The sequence below is a fragment of the Pithys albifrons genome, chromosome 6 (genome assembly GCF_047495875.1).
Source record: "Pithys albifrons albifrons isolate INPA30051 chromosome 6, PitAlb_v1, whole genome shotgun sequence".
In the NCBI taxonomy this organism is placed as follows: domain Eukaryota; kingdom Metazoa; phylum Chordata; class Aves; order Passeriformes; family Thamnophilidae; genus Pithys; species Pithys albifrons.
The window spans coordinates 30,667,142-30,690,613 of record NC_092463.1 but is presented as its reverse complement, the minus strand read 5'-3'; the positions used below and the strand labels follow the sequence as shown (position 1 = coordinate 30,690,613).

Below are 23,472 nucleotides of genomic sequence, written 5' to 3'. Positions count from 1 at the left end.
TCAAGACTTTCAAATTCTGGCTCAACTAAAGCCAATGGGAATTGTGATTAACATAATGAAAATTTGCTATGATGGGATGGAGATATTATATAAATTACTATTTTTTAAAGGTATCATTAAAATTAAATTTAATTATGTTTCTTCAGATGACAGTTTGTAACTCCTTTTGATTTGAAGGAAAAGAGAAAAATAAGGTTTGCCAAACTGAGTCTCACAATTTTCTGTATTGTTCTGGCATAGTGGTTGTATAATTGGCTGGTATTTTGCCATAATGGCCTAATCAGTTATATAGGGCTGCATATATTTTGTAATATGTATCTTTGAAAGAACAGACTATAGGAATAATAGTGAAAAATAGTGAAAGATCATTCTCTTTTCCATATTTAATTAATTATTATATTAGTATGTACATATTTATTTTCATCCTTACAATGTGTACTAAATCTGATTATATGAAAATCCTTCATGTTCTTTCATGTCAAGGGTATTTTGAAAGGCTCCTTCTTTAGTAAATATGGAGACTTAAAGTAGGCTGTAATGGGAATCCACATAAGATTTGCTCACAAATTTAAACTTAAGCCGTCATAGTCCATGACTCTGCATTATTGGAAGCTTTAGCACAATGCAGGTGCTCTTTTGAGATTGATGAAAGTCAGAAGGAAAAATCAGGAGACTGGCAACAGGTGATCTGGCCAATGGAATATTTTATTTCCTTTGTTTTATTTTCCAGAGCCTGTCAGTTCATAAGGATTTGATTCAATGAAATTTTTCTTCCTCTGGCTACAGCCTAACTGCAGGTAAATCTCACGTTACTCTCAGGAGTTTGCAAGAAGTGCAAACCCTGCTGCATTAGGGGCTGCATATATGCCAGAAGTATAAGCAATTGTAATTCAGTATATAGGTTCAAATTATTTCCTAGGAAATTGATTTGAGCTATTTGAGCTGACATAAAGCCCCCATAAAACTTGGGTGATTTTTTCTGTCAGGTAACAAAATATTCTGTAACTAGAAAAGTATGATACTAAAAATGTGTTTCTTGTTAAAGCAGTCACATTTAGATACTTTCGATTCCCTCAGTTCAGAAGATTGTGGAGTATTTACTTAGTACCTGCTCTTCTCATGAATATTTCTTAGGCAAACTCCCACCTTGCAAGAATAGTTATGGAAATTGGACATGACTTTTGACCCCTCACTTTAAAAGCTCATAACTATTTATAGATTTATTCCTTCTTTACTGATTAGATTCATTGTTTCCCTGAATATCTTGCCATTTACATCGATCTTCCTTTGTAGATATGGACCTTTGATGCATAATAGAGTCTTAATTTGATTATTAGGGTGAGTGTTTTGTCTGTTCATGCATTACAGAAAGCCTTGAATTCTGTGCATTCAACACCTTCCTACTCTTAAGCGTGAAGTGTTTAAATGCAGGCTGTATACCATCCTCACAACAAGGACCACAAGTGCTTGCCTCGCTATTGACAGCTTTGACACAAACACAGTTGACCGGATGGAAAAAGTGTACCACCTATTTCTTGGCACCAAAATGCAGGTTCTTGCAATGTTGGTTTCTCTCCTTTTGGGAAGTTACTTTTCAAACTTCAGAAAAAATACACTTGTTGTGTTGTGATACACTAGAGCTGTCTTTTGAGGGATTTTAATATGAGAAAAAGACAGAGAAGGATTTCTTATTAATATCTACATTTAGCAGTTAACTGCAGCTACAATTGCACTCGTAGAGTGGGGAGTGAATGTATGCTCAATGCTCATTTTAATGAGGGAAAGTGTAGGTAGAAGGAGATGAACTAGATGATTTTATGAATAAAAGATTTAATCTGATGCAATCATTTCATTAATACACACATGGCACCAAATGAAAACAGAGTATAGCAGATGGCTCTGAGAGGTCTTAAAAAGGCATTTTCAGTTTAGTAGCTAATGACTTAGATGTCATGGACTACACCAAATATTATCAGCAATGAAGCAATTATCATAAAATTCTTCCAAAGAATGTTCTCCTGCTTTATGAAAGGAATGCTGAAAAAAAATCTCTCTTTTGTGACCCTAGTTAGAAAATGCAGCCACAAAGCCAATATGGGGCAACATGATTTTTTTACGAAAGCTTTTGAAAGAAGAATCAATTATTTTCTTTATTAATAGCTTGTTTGTTTGGGTTTTTCTGTAATTAGAAGCCCTTTCTTCGCTTCCATTTTGCTACAGGAAACTGGTTTGCAGTGTAACAGTGAAATACCATCATTTGTCATGCAATTTTAGAATCTAAATATGACATATATTCATTTGCTGCAATCAGGGATCCACTGCAGCCAATTGCAAAAAAAAAAAAAAAAGGTCATCGAGGAAGATTTTTGACATAGTCCTAACACTACATTAGATTTATTTTAAGATAAAATATTTGGAATAAATTCATAATGAATGTATAACTTTAAAAGGAAGTAGTAAGTGGGGAAAGCTCATGTAAGATCTGTGTTGTGCTTTTGCATCAGTAAACCTCATCTTGGAAAGCAGCAAAGCAGGGTAATATTGTTATTCAGCACACTGTGTGACAGTAGGTATGGCAGTAGCCATGTGGTTACTTCAACCTGCCCAGGTCATGTCATCCATGTCCAGGTTGCAAGGGGTCTGACAGATGAGCCAAATGTGTCAGTTCTCCTCCCAGTCTGTTCTGCTCCACACTAGAGGAATGTGCAGCCTGTGAGATTTGATTGCTCTCCAGACCCTTTACAAAACCAGATCAGGGCAAAAGGGCTGGATTTCTTAGAGAGAATCTGGCCTACAGCTTCTTACAGACAGATTAACCTCAGTTTGGCTTCAAACTGAGGACACACACAGTCTCATTCTTGAGATCTAATCCAAGATCAACTTAGTCTGTATTATTTCAACAGAAATTAATATTACAGCAATGGCATTTTTGAACACATGCAGACTGAATTTTCTTTTTGCCAAGCTTGTTTGAGATTCTGTTAGGAATTACAGAGTTCATAATGAATTTTGACTGTGCAGAAATACTCCTTCTCTTTGAATTCAATGGGAGAGAAACAAAAATGCACCCTACCACACAAAAGCCTGTCTGTGGACTAGGAAGCTGATTTTGTCTCCTTTGTATGCAACTGATAAAAGTATTGAATAAGACAGGCTTGGCCCTGTTGCAAACTGTTATTGCTGCTTTATTAGTAAATGGTTCTTTGTAAGCCAGGAGATGTGGAACTTTCATAAACCTGAATGCTTTTGAATGAAATGTAGTCACAGTTTTCTAATCTGAATACTATACACTGTGCAATACACACCCACAGCACCCTTGGCAGCCAGCTGCTCTGCAAATCCTGGCTTTACCATAGGTTGAAGCATTCAGAGGAATGGTGTTAAAAGTAAGATATACCTCTAGAAGCTGAAAATCTTCTTATGTATACAACTTACAATCATGACTATACATAGTTTGAGCAAATTTTGAGACTATTTGTTGGATAAGTCCACAGATTGCTGTTATACCTGTAATGGAAAATGGAAATGCATCTAATTACATTCTTCATACACCTTTTCCTGTTATGTTAAACACTCAGAAAACACTCAGAAAACATTGTGTTGATTCTGATTACTTCTATTTTTAACAGCAAGTCAGGCCTCACATTAAGGACAGAAATTCATAGCTTCAGAAATCGTATACATAAGTTTGAGATGTAACAAACCCCTTTGAGTATTCTAGCCACCTAAAATGAGTGTTGGCAACACAAAAGAGACACTCACTGAAATTATTTTTTTCACAAAGTCTAAAGCTCTGTAAACTTTCTCAAGTCTAAAGCTGTGTCCTGTTTTTGAATACAATTGGGGGATGACATATGAGGCTATTGTCAAGAAAGGAGAGGTCATGCATTTCAGAATGAGATACACCTCCTGTAAGAGAAGGTCTGAAAGTAGTTATCATTAAACCATAACTAAACAAAAATCAATTTAATAACAATGTTTATAAGTCTGTAGCATTCATTTACAATATTTGCCTCCTTGTCTTCACAGCTGGGTTGTCAGTAACACACTGACTAGCTGTTCATTAATAGACTAGTGATTTATATGATCAGAATGTAATTTCTTGTCATTTACTGATATTAAATGTTCAAATAAATGTGGTTTGGTGTTTTTTTTTTATCCCAGTCCTAGGAAACAGATTTTCTTTGTAGAAATTCTGTTATTTGTCTGTGGGCCAAAATCTTCTCTGCTCTCTTCAGTAACTTCAATCATGGGCTTTCCCCCTCTGTTTGGTTTGCTAAGTAGGATTATCATCATTAGCTTCTTAGCATATTCTCTGCCCTCTCTCCTTCTACAAATGCATTACTGCTTCTCTTAGAGTTTTGATTTCTCTCATTTTCAGATCCATTTCCAAACAAATACTTTGGGTGAATATGAGACACTCAGTTGTCATGATACTTGATAGATACCACAGTTCTCTTAAACTAAACCCAAACAAACTAACAAACCCCAACCTCTTTTTCTTAAGTTTCCGTGTTGCTGGAACAGCAAGTTTTAGAAACTACATGCAAAAAACAAATGTGTGGACTGTGGGAATCAACTTGCAAGAAGAATGGAGTCATATTTTAAGAAAAAAAGTGATTATTCATTCTTCCTGGTAATTCCTAACAGTGTGCAATCGAAACACTTCAGATTATTGAATGCTTTTTTACAGACTCTTGACTGGGAGAGAAGAAAAGTCTACCAATTTCTGTGCAGAGGTATTCACTGATCTTTCCTTGTTTGATACTTTCCTAATTCAAAGTTTTGGGGTTCCATTCAGGCAGCTGACCCAATATCATGTGAAACAGAGACCAACTGCACAGACAAATGAAAAGACAGTAAACCTTGTCTAAAGCATACAGATGCCCTCTTGGACAGACGAAACATGGTCTCATCTATTCAGAAAACACTTAACATCTTTAATATAACATGGTATTTGTTCCTGAGAGAGTTTCAAATAATAATAAAAAAGACTAAACTGTTTACAATAGCCTGTGCAGTTCTGCTTTAGAAAGGCTAATTTTACTGAGTTTGGCAGTAAGAGTCTTATGATAAGACTGACAAGAAAAATTTCTTATGTTCTTTTTAAAATGAGATTAGTAGAGCAAAAAGAACAGCAAGTACGAAGCTTTACTTAATTTTTATGTAAATATAGAAAACGCATTTAATGTTTCTTGACCAGAGAACTCAGTTCCAATTGGTGCCAATGTTTTGTGTGGAAATGTTTGGTTATACCTCAGGTACAGTCTGTAAGGGTCTCTGTAAAATGAAAAAAGTATTTTAAACACAGTTCATGGGAATAAAATATGTGGACTGATTATAATGCAGATATTTATTCAAGATATTTTTTTCTTATATTGTTTAGAGATACTTTCTGTGAAGATTTGGTGTCTTTCCAGCATAAATACAATCTTGACCTCAGAATTATCTGAAATGGCTATAAACGAGTTTCATTTCTCCATAGTGATCCTTACAACTGTAATCAGGGGAGAATAAAGATGCAGTTATAAGTCCAGTATCTTCCAAGGGTCAGCAGTTCTAACAGGTAAGGTTACTGCTGTGTGACACCTCTTTTGATCTCTGGGAGAGGGGCGAAGCCCCACCAATCACTGGGGACCTCCCGGCCAGGCACCCATGGCTGGTGGGGTCACGGTGTTACACTCACGCCCTAGAGCTGGGTTTCGAACCAGCAGCCGGGGACAGCGCCCGGTGCTGGCGGGGCTGCGCTCCCGGGCGGAGCGGGGGCGGCGGGGCAACGAGTGCCCGGTCGGGGTGCTCCGGCAAGGAGGCACTCGGTTGCACAATGAGCCTCGTGGCTGCTGGGGCAGATCTTCCTCTGCACTCCCTCTTCCTGCTCCGCTTATTTATTTCATTTATTTTTATTGCATTTATTTATTTGTATTCACCGGAATAATAAAAACGAGAAAATCCGAGCGCTGCTTTTGGCTGCTCTCCACCAACCTGTCAGTGACGCAAGCGGAGACTACTTAAAGGCAGATTAGAGGCAGCAAGACATTAAAGCCAACCTTCCTCCCTCCACGCCGCCGGTCCGCCAGCCGCGCCGCGCCACGAGCCGAGCGGGCCGGGCCGGTGGCGGCCACCCAGGGGCCCCGAGCCGAGCCCAGCCGAGCCGAGCAGAGCCGAGCTGGGAATCCTCGGCAGGGCTGCCGTCTCCAGCCGCGCTCCCGCCGCCGGACTGCGGGCGGTAGAGAGGGACTGCTCTTCTCTTCTGTTTGTTTTCCCTCCCCCTGAAGAAAAAAAATAGGAGGGGTGAAAAAAAGGAAGGCAGAAGTGAAGAAAATCCCCTCCGCTTGCCAAAGTCTTTGTCTCCGGATGAACAGCGATGGGGGAATGGACTATTCTAGAGAGGCTACTGGAAGCTGCCGTGCAGCAGCATTCTACTATGATAGGGAGGTAAGGGCTGCGGAGGAGCTGCGGGGGCACCGGGGGGGGATCCCCTTCTGTCCGGGCGTGCTAGTCGGCGGGTCGGCGGTGCACGGAGGGTCCCGGCCGTGGAGTGCCCTTCGGCTGGGCTCTTGCAGGGTTGTGCCTGGAGCGCCCATGTGTGTGTGTGGTGCTAAGGGGGGGTGGTGGGGTGGGGTGGTATGCGGCACAGAGAGCCGAGGCGCGGGAACACCTCAAACGCCGCCGTCCTTGTCCCCGAGGAGCCACGGGGCAGCGGACGGTCAGTGGGGAGACGCCACAGCCATCGGGATCCCGCTGCCGGCGCAACCCCATGCCGCTCCCTGCCATGCTCTCGAGGGCCCCACGGCCCCTGTGCTAGCTTTTTCTCCGAGGAGGGCCGGGCCGGGGGCAGCGTGGGCCGTCGCCCGGGATCTCTGGCGCACGGGCGCACCGAGGCGATGCCGCGCAGGCTGCGCGCCCCGGGAGCGGGAGCGGGAGCGGGGCCGGCGGCGGGGCCGCGGCGCGGGGCCCGGTCAGCACTGGACAGCTCCCTGCCGCGCGGCGGCGGCGCGCACTGACCGGCTTCTCTGTTGCAGGATCCTGCTGACCGTGGTGGTGATCTTCAGAATTCTCATTGTGGCCATTGTAGGGGAGACGGTGTACGATGATGAGCAAACGATGTTTGTCTGTAACACGCTGCAGCCAGGCTGCAACCAGGCTTGTTACGACCAGGCTTTCCCCATTTCTCACATAAGGTACTGGGTGTTCCAGATCATCATGGTGTGCACTCCCAGCCTATGCTTCATAACATACTCCGTTCACCAGTCTGCTAAACAAAGGGAACGGAGGTACTCCACTGTCTTCCTTACCTTGGAAAGGGACCAGGATTCAATGAAGCGTGAGGACAGTAAGAAAATCAAGAACACAATTGTCAATGGGGTGCTACAGAACACTGAGAACTCGACCAAAGAGGCAGAACCAGACTGCTTAGAAGTGAAGGAAATCCCCAACCCTGCTATCAGAACTACAAAGTCAAAGATGAGGAGGCAAGAAGGCATTTCTCGATTTTATATCATCCAAGTGGTCTTTCGAAATGCCCTAGAGATTGGATTCTTAGTGGGACAATATTTTCTGTATGGATTCAATGTCCCTTCCATGTACGAATGTGACAGATACCCTTGCATTAAAGAAGTAGAGTGCTATGTCTCTAGACCCACTGAGAAGACTGTATTCTTGGTATTCATGTTTGCTGTCAGTGGGATTTGTGTGGTGCTTAATTTGGCAGAACTGAACCACTTGGGCTGGAGAAAGATCAAAATGGCAGTGAGAGGAGTACAGGCAAAAAGGAAATCCATATATGAAATCAGAAATAAGGACCTGCCAAGAATGAGCATGCCTAACTTTGGCAGGACTCAGTCAAGTGACTCAGCTTATGTGTGAGGCTGTGACAGAACTGAAGCATTGTGCCAGGTGGAACAGACCCAGATACCATTAGAGAAAGGTACATTGCTTAGGCAAGCATTTTATCAAACCACCAAGAAAGCCATTAAGGTATTGGATCTGCACTTACTGAACTAGCTGCAAAATGCAGCACTATGTAAAAGACTGAAAAAAAACAGCTATAAAATCATGCTCGATCTAGCCTTACAGCACAGCTACTATTATTCCTACTTTTCTTTCTAATGATTGGGTGTTATCTGTCAGTGAAGCAGCTTTTTGGTTGTCACTAGGATGTTTGAACAGTCTGACTAATTGTTGTAAATGTGTAGAATGTTCATATCAAAACTGCAAGGATACTCTATATGGGGTGGGATGGGGTGGGGAAAGCTGTTCCAATGTGCAGACATAAGCATGTTTTAAAAGAAGGGTAAGTGCACTGTAAGGAACCTAACCACAGCTCAACCAGGATATCTGCTTTCACATATCTCACAGATGTCTTATATTCTTTTGTTTGTCTAAGTCACAGACTTTATTCCTGGTGTGTATTACTAGCTATTTTCTATCATGGTTTGTGCATCAATTAGTTATGCTAAACAATAAATGCTGAATATAATTTCGCCATTTTTTGTTTGCCTGTCCACACACACACACCAGAGACCTTAATCATCTTACATTAGTTGTGATCTGCAAAATATATCAGTACATTTTGACTGATTCCCTAGTATGTGCATGAATAAGATGGAGTTGGTTCATGCCAGCCAAGTTATGTATTTATCTACAATTGCTTCTGATGACACATATACCAAAGGAAGAGAGTTCATTGCATTTTACTGTGAATATGTCACCTTCTCTCTGCTCTTATTTGATATAAGTGCCATACTTGAAACATTTAACTCTGTACTTAGTCAAAAGGTTGTCTTGGGATACCAGCTTGAGCAAAATGATTTTATACTCTCCTTTGTTTATTTTATTCTATTTGTTTAGTCATTGCAATGGTGTAAAAAGCAGCTGAACTATCTATTGATAAATAAAGTGTTTGCCTTTTTTTTTTTTTTGTAAGCCAGAGAGATTTGTTCTTCTTCATTCTTGCATACAATTGTAAAGAACATACAGGGTCAAAATAATCAACTTACTGCAATTATTCTTCAGGGTTTAAAATGTCTTGTTAGTACTCTAAACTCTAAGTGACAAAACCTGGGAAATCAGGACTATTTTTTTATGTCTCTTTTCCTCCTTAAGCAAGCTTCCTCTGTCTTTAAAGCCTGATCCAAAGCCCACTGACACCAACAGCCTTCCTTCTGCTGACACTAAGGGCAACACAATTGGCTGCCAAGGTCACTCTAGGAATAGCCAGGATACATTTACCTATAAATGAAACAATTGCAGCTTTTCATCAGGGAATCCAATTAGTAACCTCAGCTTTTCTGCCTTACAGCTGGTTTAAAAAATATGCTGTTCATTTCCCATCAACTACTGGTTAGCCACTGAGGCAGTCACCAACTAGTCTCTGTTACCGGCAACCATTTTCATAGAGGATGCTAAGTTTTACTTAAAGAACTTTTTACATTTTTTTTTTAAATTTCCATTGAATTAAACAAAATATTCCTCTGGCAACAGTAGGAGTTGGATCAGGACTAAAAAAAACATACAAGTGCATTTCTAACTAAATAGTGTCTGCCCTTTAAAGAAAAGGGCCAAAATGGTGCTGGAAAATTTAGGAGTCCTTTATAATATAAGAAGGAGACGTGGGCTCCGAGTCACAAATGGCCTTTTGATTGTATTTTATTTCAAGCCTGAAAATGGATTTTATTGTATATTGGCTTGGAGATAATGCATATTAATCTTTTCCTCTTGGCTTACAATAAATACCTTAACATTCCATTCTTGTGGTTTGCCAGCATAGTCACTTTAAAAAATGTTGATTAATTCTTAGATAGTCTATTCATTATCACATTCATCTGTGGTCTTTTTTATTCTGCTGTGAAATATGAAAGGCTTTGAGATGTATCATGTTTCTAAAAATTTTGAAAATATTTTTCTTTATATATGAAATTAAGAGTTTTCCCAATTTAATTATAGAAACCTATAAAGATGGATTTCTCAAACGACTCTTTGTGATAAAAATGCACACTGATATTACTAGTTGACTGCATGCTCACTGGAAAACTGCATGTTATTTTTAGAAGGACAACATGGCAGCTCAAATCTCCATCTGCAAAATAACAAGCTTCTGAAGATTATTATTTATTTGACACACAAATCCAAGTCTGATTTTCATTTTGCAGATCCTGGAATGGTTTTCAAAATCTTTTTTTGAACAGATATTGAAAGGAATAATATTGTTTGACAGTCATAGGCATTGCTTTAATGTTGAAGAAATTGGAGACTGTGTGCAAAGGGATTGATCCAGTGCAAATTGAAGTTAAAACAACAAAACTCATGCTGAATTCACCAGGCTTTGATTCACATTTGGCATAATTTCCTGTTAGGCAGAAGCCCTAATGTAAATTTTTTCCAGTGGCTGCATGCAGTGTTCAGTAAAACTCTAGTGAAGGGCATGTCTTGAAAGCTGTAAGATTTTAATATCCTAAAATTCTTTAGGTAACATTTAGAAAGTATCTGTTTATATTATTCAATGCAAATTACTCCATTAATTTAATTATTTTTATGTAGTTGCACATTTGTACTCCAGTAAGTTGTGATTCTTCAGAATTTTCCAAACAAAAATATATCAGGAATTGTAAATGCTAATTTATGCAACAAGATCAGTGATAAAGTAGGCAAAGATTTATATTTTAACCAACAGAAATGTCATCCTATATATTTGGAATATGGGGTTTTCCTATTTCAGATGAGAAATGAAATGGTGTCAAGAGATCACTTGTTCTAACCTTCCTTTTAAATTGTTATTTTTAATTTCTTACCAACCACTCATGGACAAGAGAAATATAGCAAACACTTATGTATTTGAAAGTCATATGATTAATGCTAATGGACTGTTTGCATGAAAGCTGATTATTCATTTACAGAATAAATGCTTAAAAATTGTCACAGCAATGGAAAAGTGTGTTAACTGAACAGCACTGTGTGCACATGAAGCTGAAGGGCACATTACTGGCTACTTAGGTCTTGTTCTTGCCTTAGTAAAATAAATTAGTCTCACCACTGGCATTTCTGTAAGAATCAGGCATTAAATACGAAAATTGAGTTAATGTTTGTTTTGTTCATTGTATGCATTGTTTTGCACTGATGAACAATATAGTATGTCATCATATGTGCAAACATAAAAGTTATGTTCGCTAAACTATTATGGAAAACTGAAGTAGAATCTAATACACTATTGGTTTCTTAGATTTTTAAAATTTACATAAAATGATTATGTTATTCAATTTTTACATAGGCTTGATCTTGTGCTTCTGTCACCTGTGTGAATTTCAAAAAATATTTACACAAGTGTTTTGAACCATTTCACCAGATACATATAAGATGCAATGAGATTCTATTAAAAGATTTCTTTTTTAAATAGGATTTTTTTAAATAATGAAAGTTAGCTACATTTTTGTGTGGGGAAGCTGAATTGCCTGCTTCCATAAAGAATTTAGAGAGCTTTGACTTTAAAGAAATACAAAGGTTTTCTTCTTTCTCAAAGGATAATTGAAGAACAAGAGATCAACTGAGATGAATGAATCACAGAAATGGTGAGAGGAATTTTAGTTTGTTTTATGCTAGGGAAGTCAAAACCACTCTGAATCTCCAAAGTGGTTGCAACGCTTGTCTTGCATTATACCTAACAGTGTAGGACATAGCTGCTGCTATGTAGAACCATAGGAAAAAATGTACGTGAAACGTTAAATGAGAGGAAGTATTCTTTTCACCATATGAATATATTTATTTCAAGGCAAGAGGATGGACCAGGTGGACATTGTGCTTGCATCCTTCTGGCTTTATTTTACTTTGATATAAATGTTTCACCTTACTCCTTCAGCAAAACAAGTTAGAGGCTTTTGTTTGAAATGCAAGTATAGAAATGGGAAATAAAAAATTGGGACATATGCTGAGAACATAGGCACGTTTTTATCACTTAGGATCTGGCCTTGTTCTTCATGAATTTAACGATAAGAATGCTCTCTCTGGGATGAAGTCATTTCTCAGCTGGGAGAAACTCAGTTTCTCTATTTCATGAGATTAACAGGAGAGATTACACTACTTCTGTATTGCATACCCATCCCTGGATATTTTGGGATACTTTTCCCAGAAATTTTATTGTAAGCTTTCAGAAAACATACTAGGTTAGTACCAGCTACTAATACCAGATTCTAAACAGTATCATCCTCTCAATGGAACTCCAGTAGTACCTCTGTGCTTTGTATTACGTCTATTAAAATGTACTAAAGAAGTTAATCGAGAGTCAGCAGCCCCTTAGATAAGCGCAGATATGGAAAATTCCATAGCATTGCATTACAAATAAACATGCATATGTATGTTATTAGATACATGGAATATGGTTAAAAAATACCTAAATTGCATTACTGTGTTAAAGATTGAATTTCAGAGATGGATACAGGAGTCACATATTGAGAGACAGTTAGAAACTGCGCAAGCAATGACCAGGAATATAGTTATACCTGACCAAACATTTAAGATATAAAAAACCCCAACAATGACCCTTTTCCTGTCACTTCTGGGGCTATAGGCTATATTAATTGCTTTAAAGAGTTTAGCTGAGCAGGTGTGTCTCTAAGTTATAGCTTAAGAAAGAGTTGTCTTCACTATATTAAAATCAATCAGCTTTCTCCTGGCGGTGCCTCAAACACAGGATGAATCAGATATCTAGGTTGTGGAGACCCACATACAGAATGACAGCCTGATATTTCCTCAAAGTGAGAATTACTCTTGTATTCAACAGAACATGAGAGTAAGGTAATTTACTACTAATCCACCTCTTTTTGTGTATGTGGTGTGGCTAGAAAGGACAGAGAAATGTTATCAGTATCCGGAAAATAACTAATACATCCTGAAGTGATTAAGCAACTCTGAACTTTTGTTTCTCCCAGTGAACATATTTGTTGTGTATGATTTCTCTATAAATGTAATTCATGGTATGAAACTAAATGTAACTTTCATTTTTGAAATATTGAACAAAGTTTCTAATGAAATCATGATCACTGTTCTCATATTTGTTTCTTAGAAAAAGGTTAAAAGATTGGTCTTTGAAATCGACTATTTTTGAAAGGAGTTATTAATAATGAATCTTATATGTTAAATCTGCTAATTTTTTTTCCTTTTTTGTTTTTGAGGAGCACTAAAATAAATAATTATTTGTACCAGTAAAGCAGTATTGCCTTTGGAAGAGATGGATTCCTTTTCAATGACAAGCTGTATTTGTTAAATATATTAAAAACAAACAAACAAACAAACAAAACCCCCAAACATGCCCTCCCACCACCCCTCCCCCCCCCCAAAAAAAAAACCCAAACCAAAACCCACCAAAAACTTGCCCAGGGAATTTTTGAACATATTAGAACATATTGTAAGGATGTATTTTGGAGGAAGCAGGTATAAGAGAAAGCAAGGATTTGAAGGTATTCAAGCAATGCAGGGTGTGTCATGGGACTTCCTTTGCCCTACTTATTATGCAGTTTGGGGATAAATGCATATTCAGAAGAAATATATGAGCAAATACATAAGATTCCTTGCATTATCTCTTATGTAAGCAAAACATTTATAGAAATTGACAACTATTCTACAGTTATTCTTTGAAGAATCTAATGATACATTTTCCAAAGCCATTGTGAGCGCTGATGTCCCTACTTTCACCTCTAGTGTTAGTGAATTTAACATATTTGGGGGCTTTTTGAAATGCACCACTGGTCTATAGTGAAAACCATTTTGCCATTAGAAAATTTGTCCACGAGAAAACAGGTGTTATCTAGCAGACTTTAATGGAGCAATCAGACTTTAAGCTTCACGCTAAAGTGTGACTTGTGATGAATACACATTCTGAAAGGAGTTAGGCATGGTCAAAACAACTTAAATAAAGGGGCTTTCACATTTGTATTGTATGTGATATACTAGAGTTTCAGGCATCCTGAAGAACGATAAGGACCATAGGATTCTCTTTACTTTCTCCTTTGAAAAAGGAAAATGAAACCCACTCTAACAATGTTCTCTGCATACAAACACATGTAATTCTACATATATACATATGTACAACTCAGAGAGAAGAGTCCGCATCTGACATTTTTAAATGCCCACAAGCAAGAGTAATTGAGCAATATTTAGTTTACATATGTAGAGCGATAATGCATTCAACTCTTTACCACCATTTTCTCACATGCACATGATTTGTCAGAGCAAGGAAACAGTTTGCTGCACCTGCTATATATTTGTATCAATTTCCCCAAATTGAAATATTTCCTATTTCTGTCTCATTAAACTATTGATGTTTTTCTGTTTGAAAAGAGGTGGAAGCACATTTCTAATAATTTTAACACTTACATCAATTTCACAAAAAAATTTTTTGATAATACTGAGTGGTGCAAATTTTCTTGATGTGTTCTTCAGTTTAATATTCTGGTTATTGATTGGATTGTGTTTCCAGGGAATTGTAATTTTTCTATTTTTTTTTTATAATTATACTTGCCAGCTCAGATTCTGCACATATGTTAAGATATTGCAATTCCTAAAGAGTGTCAACAAATACAGATTTTTTTTTTAAATTTACACACAGTAGCCAATTATGTATCATTTTAACTGTGGGGTTTTGTTTGAAAAAGCCCCCAACATCCACCAGAGGGCTTTTAAGGATCACTTTAATAATTATTCCATTTTAAGAAATTATATCTGCTGCATTTTTTCATTTAATTTCTCTGTAAGTGGAGACTAAAAATTTTGTCTACCTTCAGCTATGTGGTCAGCAGCTCAGATTTCAGCTTACTTGAAACCAATTAACCACAACACATAAACAACCAAGAGAATCACAGCGCATATCGAGACACATCAAAAAAGAAGTGAATTTTAGAGCAATGTTGATGTCTTAAATAACATACACTGAATCAAATGAGTCATTATGGTTTAATCACTCATAAGGTAATAGATTATCATTTTATACTGTTGGGAATTTTATTAAGAAAAAGGCAATGTTAATTACTAATGAGAGATTTTTTTAAAGAAATCACTCATTTTTTAATTTCTCAAATAGTTGTTTAAAATCCCATGATACAAAGATTGAAATGTAACTATGAAATTGGTCCACCTTCTTAAGTTACTGAAACAGAAATGATAAATATATCTTCATTGATAAAATACTTCATAGAATCATAGAATCAAAAAATAGGCAGAGTTGGGAGGGACCCATCAAGTTCATGGTTTATTGAGTCCAGCTCCTGGTTCTGTGCAGGACAGCCCAAGAGCCACACCATGTACCCAAGGGTATTGTACAAATGCTTCTTGAGCTGTGTCAGGTTTGGTGCAGTGACCACTTCCCTAGACAGCCTGTTCCAGTGCCCAATCACTCTCTGGGGGAAGAATCTCTTTCTAATATTCAACCTAAACCTCTCCTGACACAACTTCAGGCCAATCCCTTTGCTCCTGTCACTGGTCACCACAGAGAAGAGATCAGTGCCTGCCTCTCCTCTTCCCCTCACAAGGAAGTTGTAACTGAATGAGGTCTTCCCTCAGTCTCCTCTTCTCCAGGCTGAACAAATGAAGTGCCCTCAGCTGCTCCTCATAAGGCTTCCCGCAGGGCCCTTCACCACCTTCACTGCTCTCCTTTGGATGCTCTTTAAGAGCTTAAGGTCTTTTTTATATTGTGGTGCTCAAAACTGCTTACAGTATTCAAGGTGAGGCTGCACCAATGCAAAGCAGTACTTCTTTGCTCATATGTGTGTACTCTTCAGCCTTGCTTAGCTGGCAGTCAAGAGAGAGGGGGCTTTAATTATATAAGGTTTATTAGACTGCAGTAGAAGAACAGGCAGATAAAATATTTATAGTATGAGTTTTGAATTTGGCAGCATGACTTCTATTAACTTTAAAGGAAGTTGTGCAGCTGAATCTTAGAGCATTAAGTAGAAAATATTCATCTCTGCTGTTTGCTCAACAACTTGAACTTTCTACTGTAAATTAATACAATATTTTGAATTCACTTTAATTAAACTTTGAGGCCCTCTTGCACTCTTGCACTCTTTCATGAAAACATATATTAGGGAGAAGCTAGCTTGTCAGCATGAGCATATGGTTATCTAAATTTAGTGTATTTTATTGAAAAGGTGTCAAATTTGATACACTGAAACTGTCGAACCATTGAAATAGCAGCTTATACTTTGCAACATTACAGAGTTTACAGTAATGCGCTGTGACAAAGAACTATGCAGCACTAGATATTTGATTCCTCTCAGCTCTGAAAAACCTATGAATTCCTTCCTCATTTCTTTCAATGACCTTCTGCTTTGAATAAAGGAGAAAGAAAGGAATCCTACCAATATTATGGTCAGGAAGTGTCTCCTTAGCAAATGTGTGAGCGTGTGAAACAAAAATATAAAAATGGAATTGTGTTTAGACTATAAGTCCTAATCAAACAGGAATTCTGCTCAGAAATGTCCCCTACTAGACTACGAATCTTACTATAGGGCTGTGACAGCTACTGTAAGGTTGCTGCAGTCCTGCATGCAAATATTAGAACGCTCATTCAGGCAACTGTGTTTTCTCAAATTTTTAGCCTAAGACAGTGGATCATATTCTCACAGGAACTGAAGAACACAAAACTGGCTCCAGTCTGTTCAGCAGCATAAGCAAAACCACGGGGGAGGGAGGGAGAGGGAACAGGAAAAGCTGGCTTTGCCAGTTTTCTGATGCTAAGGAGAAGTGGGAAGGAAAGCTGTGATTACTGCTTGTCCTTGCCTTCACCTCTGTTCTTACTTCTCAGAGGCGGCTGTCACCTTGCATATGTGACTATTTCCTGGATCCAGCAGCTTTGGTGAGCTCTGTGGTTGCACCTGCTGGTCTCTTCTGCCTGCTGGTGCCTTTGCAGGGGCTGTAATGGGCCCAGCAACTGAAAGACACTGGCAGTTGCTAGTTCTCACTTGTCCTTCAGAAAGACATTAAGCATTTTTCTTGTGCAAGACAGCTACCTGGAATATCATGCCAAAGGCAAGCCTTGATAATTCATTTATTCACTCCATAGTGCAAAAAAAGTGGGTTTAATAAACATAAGAGTTTAAAAATTAGATTAAGGCCATAATTTCTCAGTTTCTGAGAGATATACTGCACAAAGTTCCTTATGCTGAAACATTCACCCAGAAATGCTGAATCATGACAGAGTGAATGCATGTTTCAAAGTTAAATTCTACCTGAGAAAATGAGAGGATACTCTTGTCAATGACAATTAGAAATACTTAGACTTGTCTGCAGAAGAACATAATATCACATGTAAATTAGAGAGAAGAATAAACAACCAAAACTTTCTTCTTTACTGCTGATGAGCTTAATACATGATCTTCCACTTGATATTATTTTAAAAACCTTTTTAGAACTCTTTCTTCTGGCATTCAGCACTCTCAGAACGACAGGATAGTTCAACATCGAAGATGAAAACACTTAAAACAGAAATATCCTCGAGTTCAAAAAGTTTTCCAAAGAAAATTATAGTCAGCTGTACACTCTAGAAATATTTTTGCTGTTTTTAAAAAATTTATCAAGACAAAATTAAGTGCCAGAGAAGACTAATTAAAATGCTTAAAGAATAGGGTAAGTGAAATCAGATAGCCACTAAAAACTATTTAATATATTGTATCAAAAATATACACTTTACTAGATCTGATAACCCTGAGATGGATGAGATCTCCACAGTTCCATGCCCCAGGTCCAATCAATAGCAAGACTGAACATGTATTTTCAGGTGGCACATGCACACAGTGTACATGTGTATGTCACACATAGGCACAGCTGGCTCCGTTGTGCAGGGTGGAGGTGCACTACTGGAGACATTATATATATGTGTGTGCATGTGTGCGTGTGTGTGTGTGTATACATAAACATGTACAACTTGGATCCCTTCAGCAGCCTGGCTCAGACACTCAGTCTGCACATCAGCTGCCCCTGGATCCCAAGTCTCCTCAGTTACTGCCACCTGGACACACAAGCCCCTGGGGCTGCAGCCCTACAGGAGTTGCCGGTGCAGACCCTGCACTCACAGAGACACACACTCACGGGTGTACACACACCCAAAGCTGACCCTAGATTTCATTCACTTGGATCTTTCCAGTCACTGCCAAACAGGCACATGGAATTACTGACCCTAGGGTTTGCCTGCAGGTGCTGGCACCCAGACCCCAACACAGACACACTCATCCAGGGAAGAGTTATAAAGGAATTTAAAAAGATCGAACTCTCTGAGCTGGTGAGATGCAGCCTATGGCTAGAGAAATATACAGAGAAGCAACTGCACCTGGCTGGCCTTTATCTCCCCTTATCCCCACACTTGTTCCTCCCCAAATCATCTAATTCCCTTCCTTTCCCCACTTTTGGTGGGTCCCCTAAACATCCCAGGGTAAATCTTTAAATGTACTTCCCTTGCATCTCGTGATATGACCCATATCCCTATGCACATTTCCCCATCTCAGCTAGGGCAAAACCCATCAAATGGTGTTGTAGACATAACTCATGTTAATGGGCTTAATACCCAGACTCTGGTGGCTGAGGCTCTACTGGGGCAGCTGTGAAAGAAGCATAGATAGAACAACCTCTTCTTTAAGTCTTTAATTTGGGATCCCTCCCTGCTTCTTTACTCCTGCACTTCTCTGGGCTTGTGGAGATGAATCTTTTATGGGCTGATGGCTCATGTGATAGGTGGGGCAGGAACTGGGAAGAATATCATTTGAGTCCCCTCACCTACCATTATCTCTCTATCCTCTTTTGTGGATGTGCAGATGAGCTTTGATGACACAGAAATCTTTTACTGGATTTTGGAAGGTTTCCTATGACTGTGTGAAAACTTATAGCAGAAATGCATGATAGAAAAACTTCTTAAATTGAAGCAGCTCTACCTGTATGAGATCTTGTACACTTTTCAAACTGCGGATGGTGTTTTAACTAACATGGTGAACTTTGTAAAGGGAAACCTGAGCTGTGCAAATGTGCAGTTTTTATTCTGCCTATTTTTTAAAGCTGGCCAATTAGGTTTTGTCATTTCTTTCCTCAACTAGGTGAAAGAATTTCACAATAACTTGAGTGAACCCTGCATTCACGTTTGTTAAAGAATTCAGTCCTGAGTCTCCTGCAGAGAAGAGGAAGTGAGAGCTGGAGACAGTGACTTCTTAAACCATCTTGGCTGGTTCTGCAATACCTGTCAGCACTCTTAGATCCCATTCTTAGTTAACCAAGCATCTTCTGTCCTTCAAAGGCATGTGCTAAGTTGCTTTCTTGGTTTCAGGCATTAAGCTCTACAGCCAAATCAACAGGAAAAATGTCCCAGCTTCTATAGAGGAGGCAGAATTTCTAAGAATTGAGGGTTATTTGCATCTGAAGTTTTCATCTTAAAGGTAAAAAAACAATTGCTCTGTTACCTGTAGTGTAATTTCCATGAGCCTATGCATATTGAAAACTGTGTTATTGGTGGTACATAGCAAAAACTTAAAATCTGGAAAATTTTGACCATCTCTGTTTTATGCTATCCTAAAAACATGAAGGGATAAATAGGTTGGGTTTGTTGTTTTTGGTCTGGTTTAATTAGTTATATTAATCTGGTTATTGAAAATGATTGACTGTCTCAGCCCTTGCTCTTGTAACTGAGTTCCTGTTTTTTAGCTTGATGGCTGTTGACAGGCACAGAAGAAATTATTTAAGAGCATATAAAATGTCTTTCATAAATGTTCTGTTAGAATCTCAGCAATCGCCTACTTGAATAAGTTTACACTGTTCTATTTCAGGTGGCAGGTCTGAGTTCACTGTGAAACACACCACAGTTCATTGCCTGCCCTCTTGCAAAGTCACTGCAGTAAGTGCAGCACACATGAAAAAAGTACGAGGACATAAACAGCTAATTGAAAAAGAATGTGCAGAAGTCTTTGCAGTATAGATAGTCAATTGTAGTCTGAACACCTTTCACCAGCCTACATAGGGAATAACTCCATGAAGATTTGTAGACTGTGCAAACTTAATTTTCCCCATGTAAGAGAGAACAATATTTGTCACTGTTTTTACAAGTAATTTCATAAAAATATAATTCAGACTATTCTGTTTTGCAGTTGTTACAGCTTTATGCCAATATGAACTGTAAGAAACCTCAAAATGTGTGAGACGGTTTTTTTTTAAATTATTATTATGGTCATATTTTTGGTCAACTTGCTTGTTCCCCATTAAACTCACATATCAAAATACTCATATATATTTGCATAGTGGGGTTCTGAGTCTATACTGATTCCATGTATGTTTAAGTTGTCCATTCGACCCTTACAAAAGGACACATTATGAAAGTCCTGTTCATTGCACAGACAATCAAGGCCTTCCATGTGCACTGTTCTTCGACAGCTGCTCAGCCATAGGCTTCTTTAGATTTCATTCAGGTGACTTTAAAAGCTAATGACAGAAACACTTCTTAAGAAAAGTAGAAAAGTGAGTGGCTCAGCCCCATGGCAGAGCAGAATTTCTTCTTATCACAGTGAGAGAACATTCAGTCACTTTATGTAAGCGTTGTTTTGTGCAACCACTCGTGTTGAATTTAGCAGTTATTCTTGTTTAGTTACTCCACTGTACTGACTGTACTTTGAGGAAATGTATACATCTCTGTAAGTCATGTAATCCCTCTACCCCTTGCTGTCACTCAGTCACTCACTAGGGAGTATTTCTCTGCTGCAATTGCACAGCTATGCTCAGTTGTTGCAATAAGCCTGCGCAGCATGTCACACTGCCCTATTAATGTCTGCTGAGTGCCATCCTACCAAGGTTCAATGGCCCAGTTTAACTAGGCTCAGGTTTTATTATATTACACTGCAGACAATTTAAGGACTGTCCTTTGTGATTAGTGGATTTTCCATGAACCTTTAGATTTTGGTGGGAATACACTATCGTAAAAGGGGAAATGGTGAAGCAAAATGCTTTTATTTTTCTGTTATTAAATGGCCATGATGAACCAAGAGGTCTCACCAGAAGTTTTATGAAAAATATATTGCATGCTACATCACAATGAAAACAAAAGTAACGATTATCTTATTTGGGGGTTTTCTTTTGTTGTAGTAAATTTTAGTTGCATTTGTATGGTTTTTTAACTTGATTGCCTTCCTTGAATGTGTGAGGTTTCTTATTTCTTTACATACAACATTTTTTGTGGACTATCTTTGGACATCTTGTGTACAAGTAGCAGTCTGTGAATGACAGGTTGGAAAAAATATGGCAAAGATAACTTACACATCAGGAAAATCATTGACAGAGTCTAGAATAAAGCTTAGAGGAAATCCAAAGGCCCAGGAATTAACTTTAAAGGTCATAATCTCCCTGGTTTCTAGTGCTGTGATCTTAATAGTGGGTGAACCTTTGTTCCTAATTATTAGGAAGATATTCAAGCATCCGTTTGAATCTGATATACCTGATAGCTGATATATATCGTGTATACACACACACACACACACACACACACACACACATGCATATATAAAATATATCACACAGATTACATATCACATATTTAGGCAAGTAGATCTAGGTCATTAGCTCAAAGTAACTCAACTTTCCAAGGTTCATTATGGTTCACCTTTGTAGCTCATAGATGAGCCATGTTACTAAATCACATCACTAAATCACATCAAACTAATTCAAAGTCCTCCCCTACCTCGCATTCCTATAACAAAGCACTAAGGCCATAAGACTACCCTTGGTGTTTCTAAGCAGCTAAAAGCTGTTTCAGAGAGATTTTTAGCTAACTGGTCCAAAAGCTACCCTAATACTGTTTACCAAGTTAAACAGCTACATTAAAAATTCTTGCTTTGAATCGGCTTATTCAAGGTAAGAGCCTATAGTTAAATGTATTTCACACATCCTTCTCCCACCCTCTGTCTCACAGGGGTGCAGAAAAAGAGGTAAACTGAAAACAAAATAGTGGCAGTTCTTTCAACTTGAAGCTTCATCTTCTATGCTTACAGAGGTGTTAATGACTCCACAAATACCCTGGAAAAATAAAGCAAGATCTGGGAGTGAATTAAGCCTGTAAATCTGTGAAAGAGCAAGGGAGAGAGAGGGGCAGCACTCGTACAGGATTAGCCATAATGGAGGATTGTCAGCTCATCTCGGGTCAGGAACCGCACACAGTTCATAGTCTGACAGCCACCTGGAAGTCCTGCTATCAGCATCTAAAAGACTAGCAGAAACTTTGGGTTGTGTAGGAAATATTAATTTCCCTAAAAACCATGTAACATTTTTATGTATGGTGAAATTTGTGATATTTTCTATGGCACTTGTATATGAAGGCAGCACTTGCTGCTGTTGAAGCTGTTATGATTTAGACCAAAAATTTGGCCAGAAGCAGGCCAGTTTATATGTCTGGAGTGTCTGATCACTACCTGGTTAAAAAAAACCATTTAGAATTTCAGTTAATTGTCTCTACTAATTTGAATTATGGTTGTTTATAAGACAGTAACATGTAATTCATCACCTCTCCTGAGCAAAACCAGAAGAATAGAAGTGAATCTCATTATGCAAAAATGTTGAAGGTGAAACAACTGGGAATTCCAAAAATATTCTCCATATGTAGTGTGGTGACACTTGATGAGAACTTGATATCAAGGGGGAAAGTGAGATATGCATTTAATTGCAGCCTTCTAGCTTCTGCAAAAACATGTGGATGGATTACTAATTTTGCATGCCCTCTTTTTCTAACCACCAAATAAAATTTTCATCTGAGTGTGGAATGGATTGTTATCTTGAATTTACTGTCTTTATTTCTCCCCAAAAAATGTATGCACACATAAACTCTTATTGATTTTTGATGGATTGAAAACTGCAATAAAATTTTATGTTAAGTAAGTTTAAAAATCAGTTTCCATTTTTCACAGTGACCACTCAGTTGAAATCAAAATCTTCTCTTTAAAGTATTTTTTGTATTTTTCTGAGATATAAATTTTTGGTGCTATTTGAAATCTGCTTGAAAGAAACTTTAGACTTTTTTCACTGGCACAAAATTCTCTTCAGCCTAATTCCATTGACAATTTTGTTTAATTTATCAATTGCTTTTGAAGATTACAATGTTTTGCCTGATCTGTTCTAATGTATTATTCCACTTAACTGAGTCTATTGAACATGACTTGGGGCAAGGATAATTTCAATGACTAGGTTTGCTACTATCACTTGAAAATTAACAAAGACAATGTAAAATAATTACCACTTTTTGTTGCTTTCCTGATTATTTAGTCGATACTGGACACAAAGACAGCTGTATAATTAGTGTTGCTACAATTTTCTCTACCAGTGAAGCAAATGCTTCTGGCTTGTGTATGTGAAACAAGTGCGCAAATTCACAGCAGACCATTGTCCTGGCAGATTATCTTCCAGGAATACTTACTAATTGTAGTGATTGTATTTAGTCTGTATAATCATCCTTGTTTGTTTACTGTGTCATTC

General features: G+C 38.2%; 1 protein-coding gene across 1 annotated transcript; it reads left to right on the top strand.

Annotated features, from left to right (window-relative positions):
• Positions 1-6,034: 6,034 nt before the first annotated feature.
• Positions 6,035-10,919, top strand: GJD2 (gap junction protein delta 2). The gene is made up of 2 exons (XM_071558015.1): positions 6,035-6,435; positions 7,023-10,919. The coding sequence occupies exons 1-2, from the start codon at positions 6,365-6,367 to the stop codon at positions 7,864-7,866; spliced, it is 915 nt and encodes a 304-aa protein (XP_071414116.1). The 5' UTR covers positions 6,035-6,364; the 3' UTR covers positions 7,867-10,919.
• The last annotated feature ends 12,553 nt before the right edge of the window (positions 10,920-23,472 follow it).

Bases quoted from the DNA above. Each gene is read 5' to 3' on its own strand.
- GJD2 (XM_071558015.1), top strand. From the start codon at position 6,365: ATGGGGGAATGGACTATTCTAGAGAGGCTACTGGAAGCTGCCGTGCAG. The intron at 6,436-7,022 runs GTAAGGGCTGCG...TCTCTGTTGCAG, and splicing joins CATTCTACTATGATAGGGAG to GATCCTGCTGACCGTGGTGG.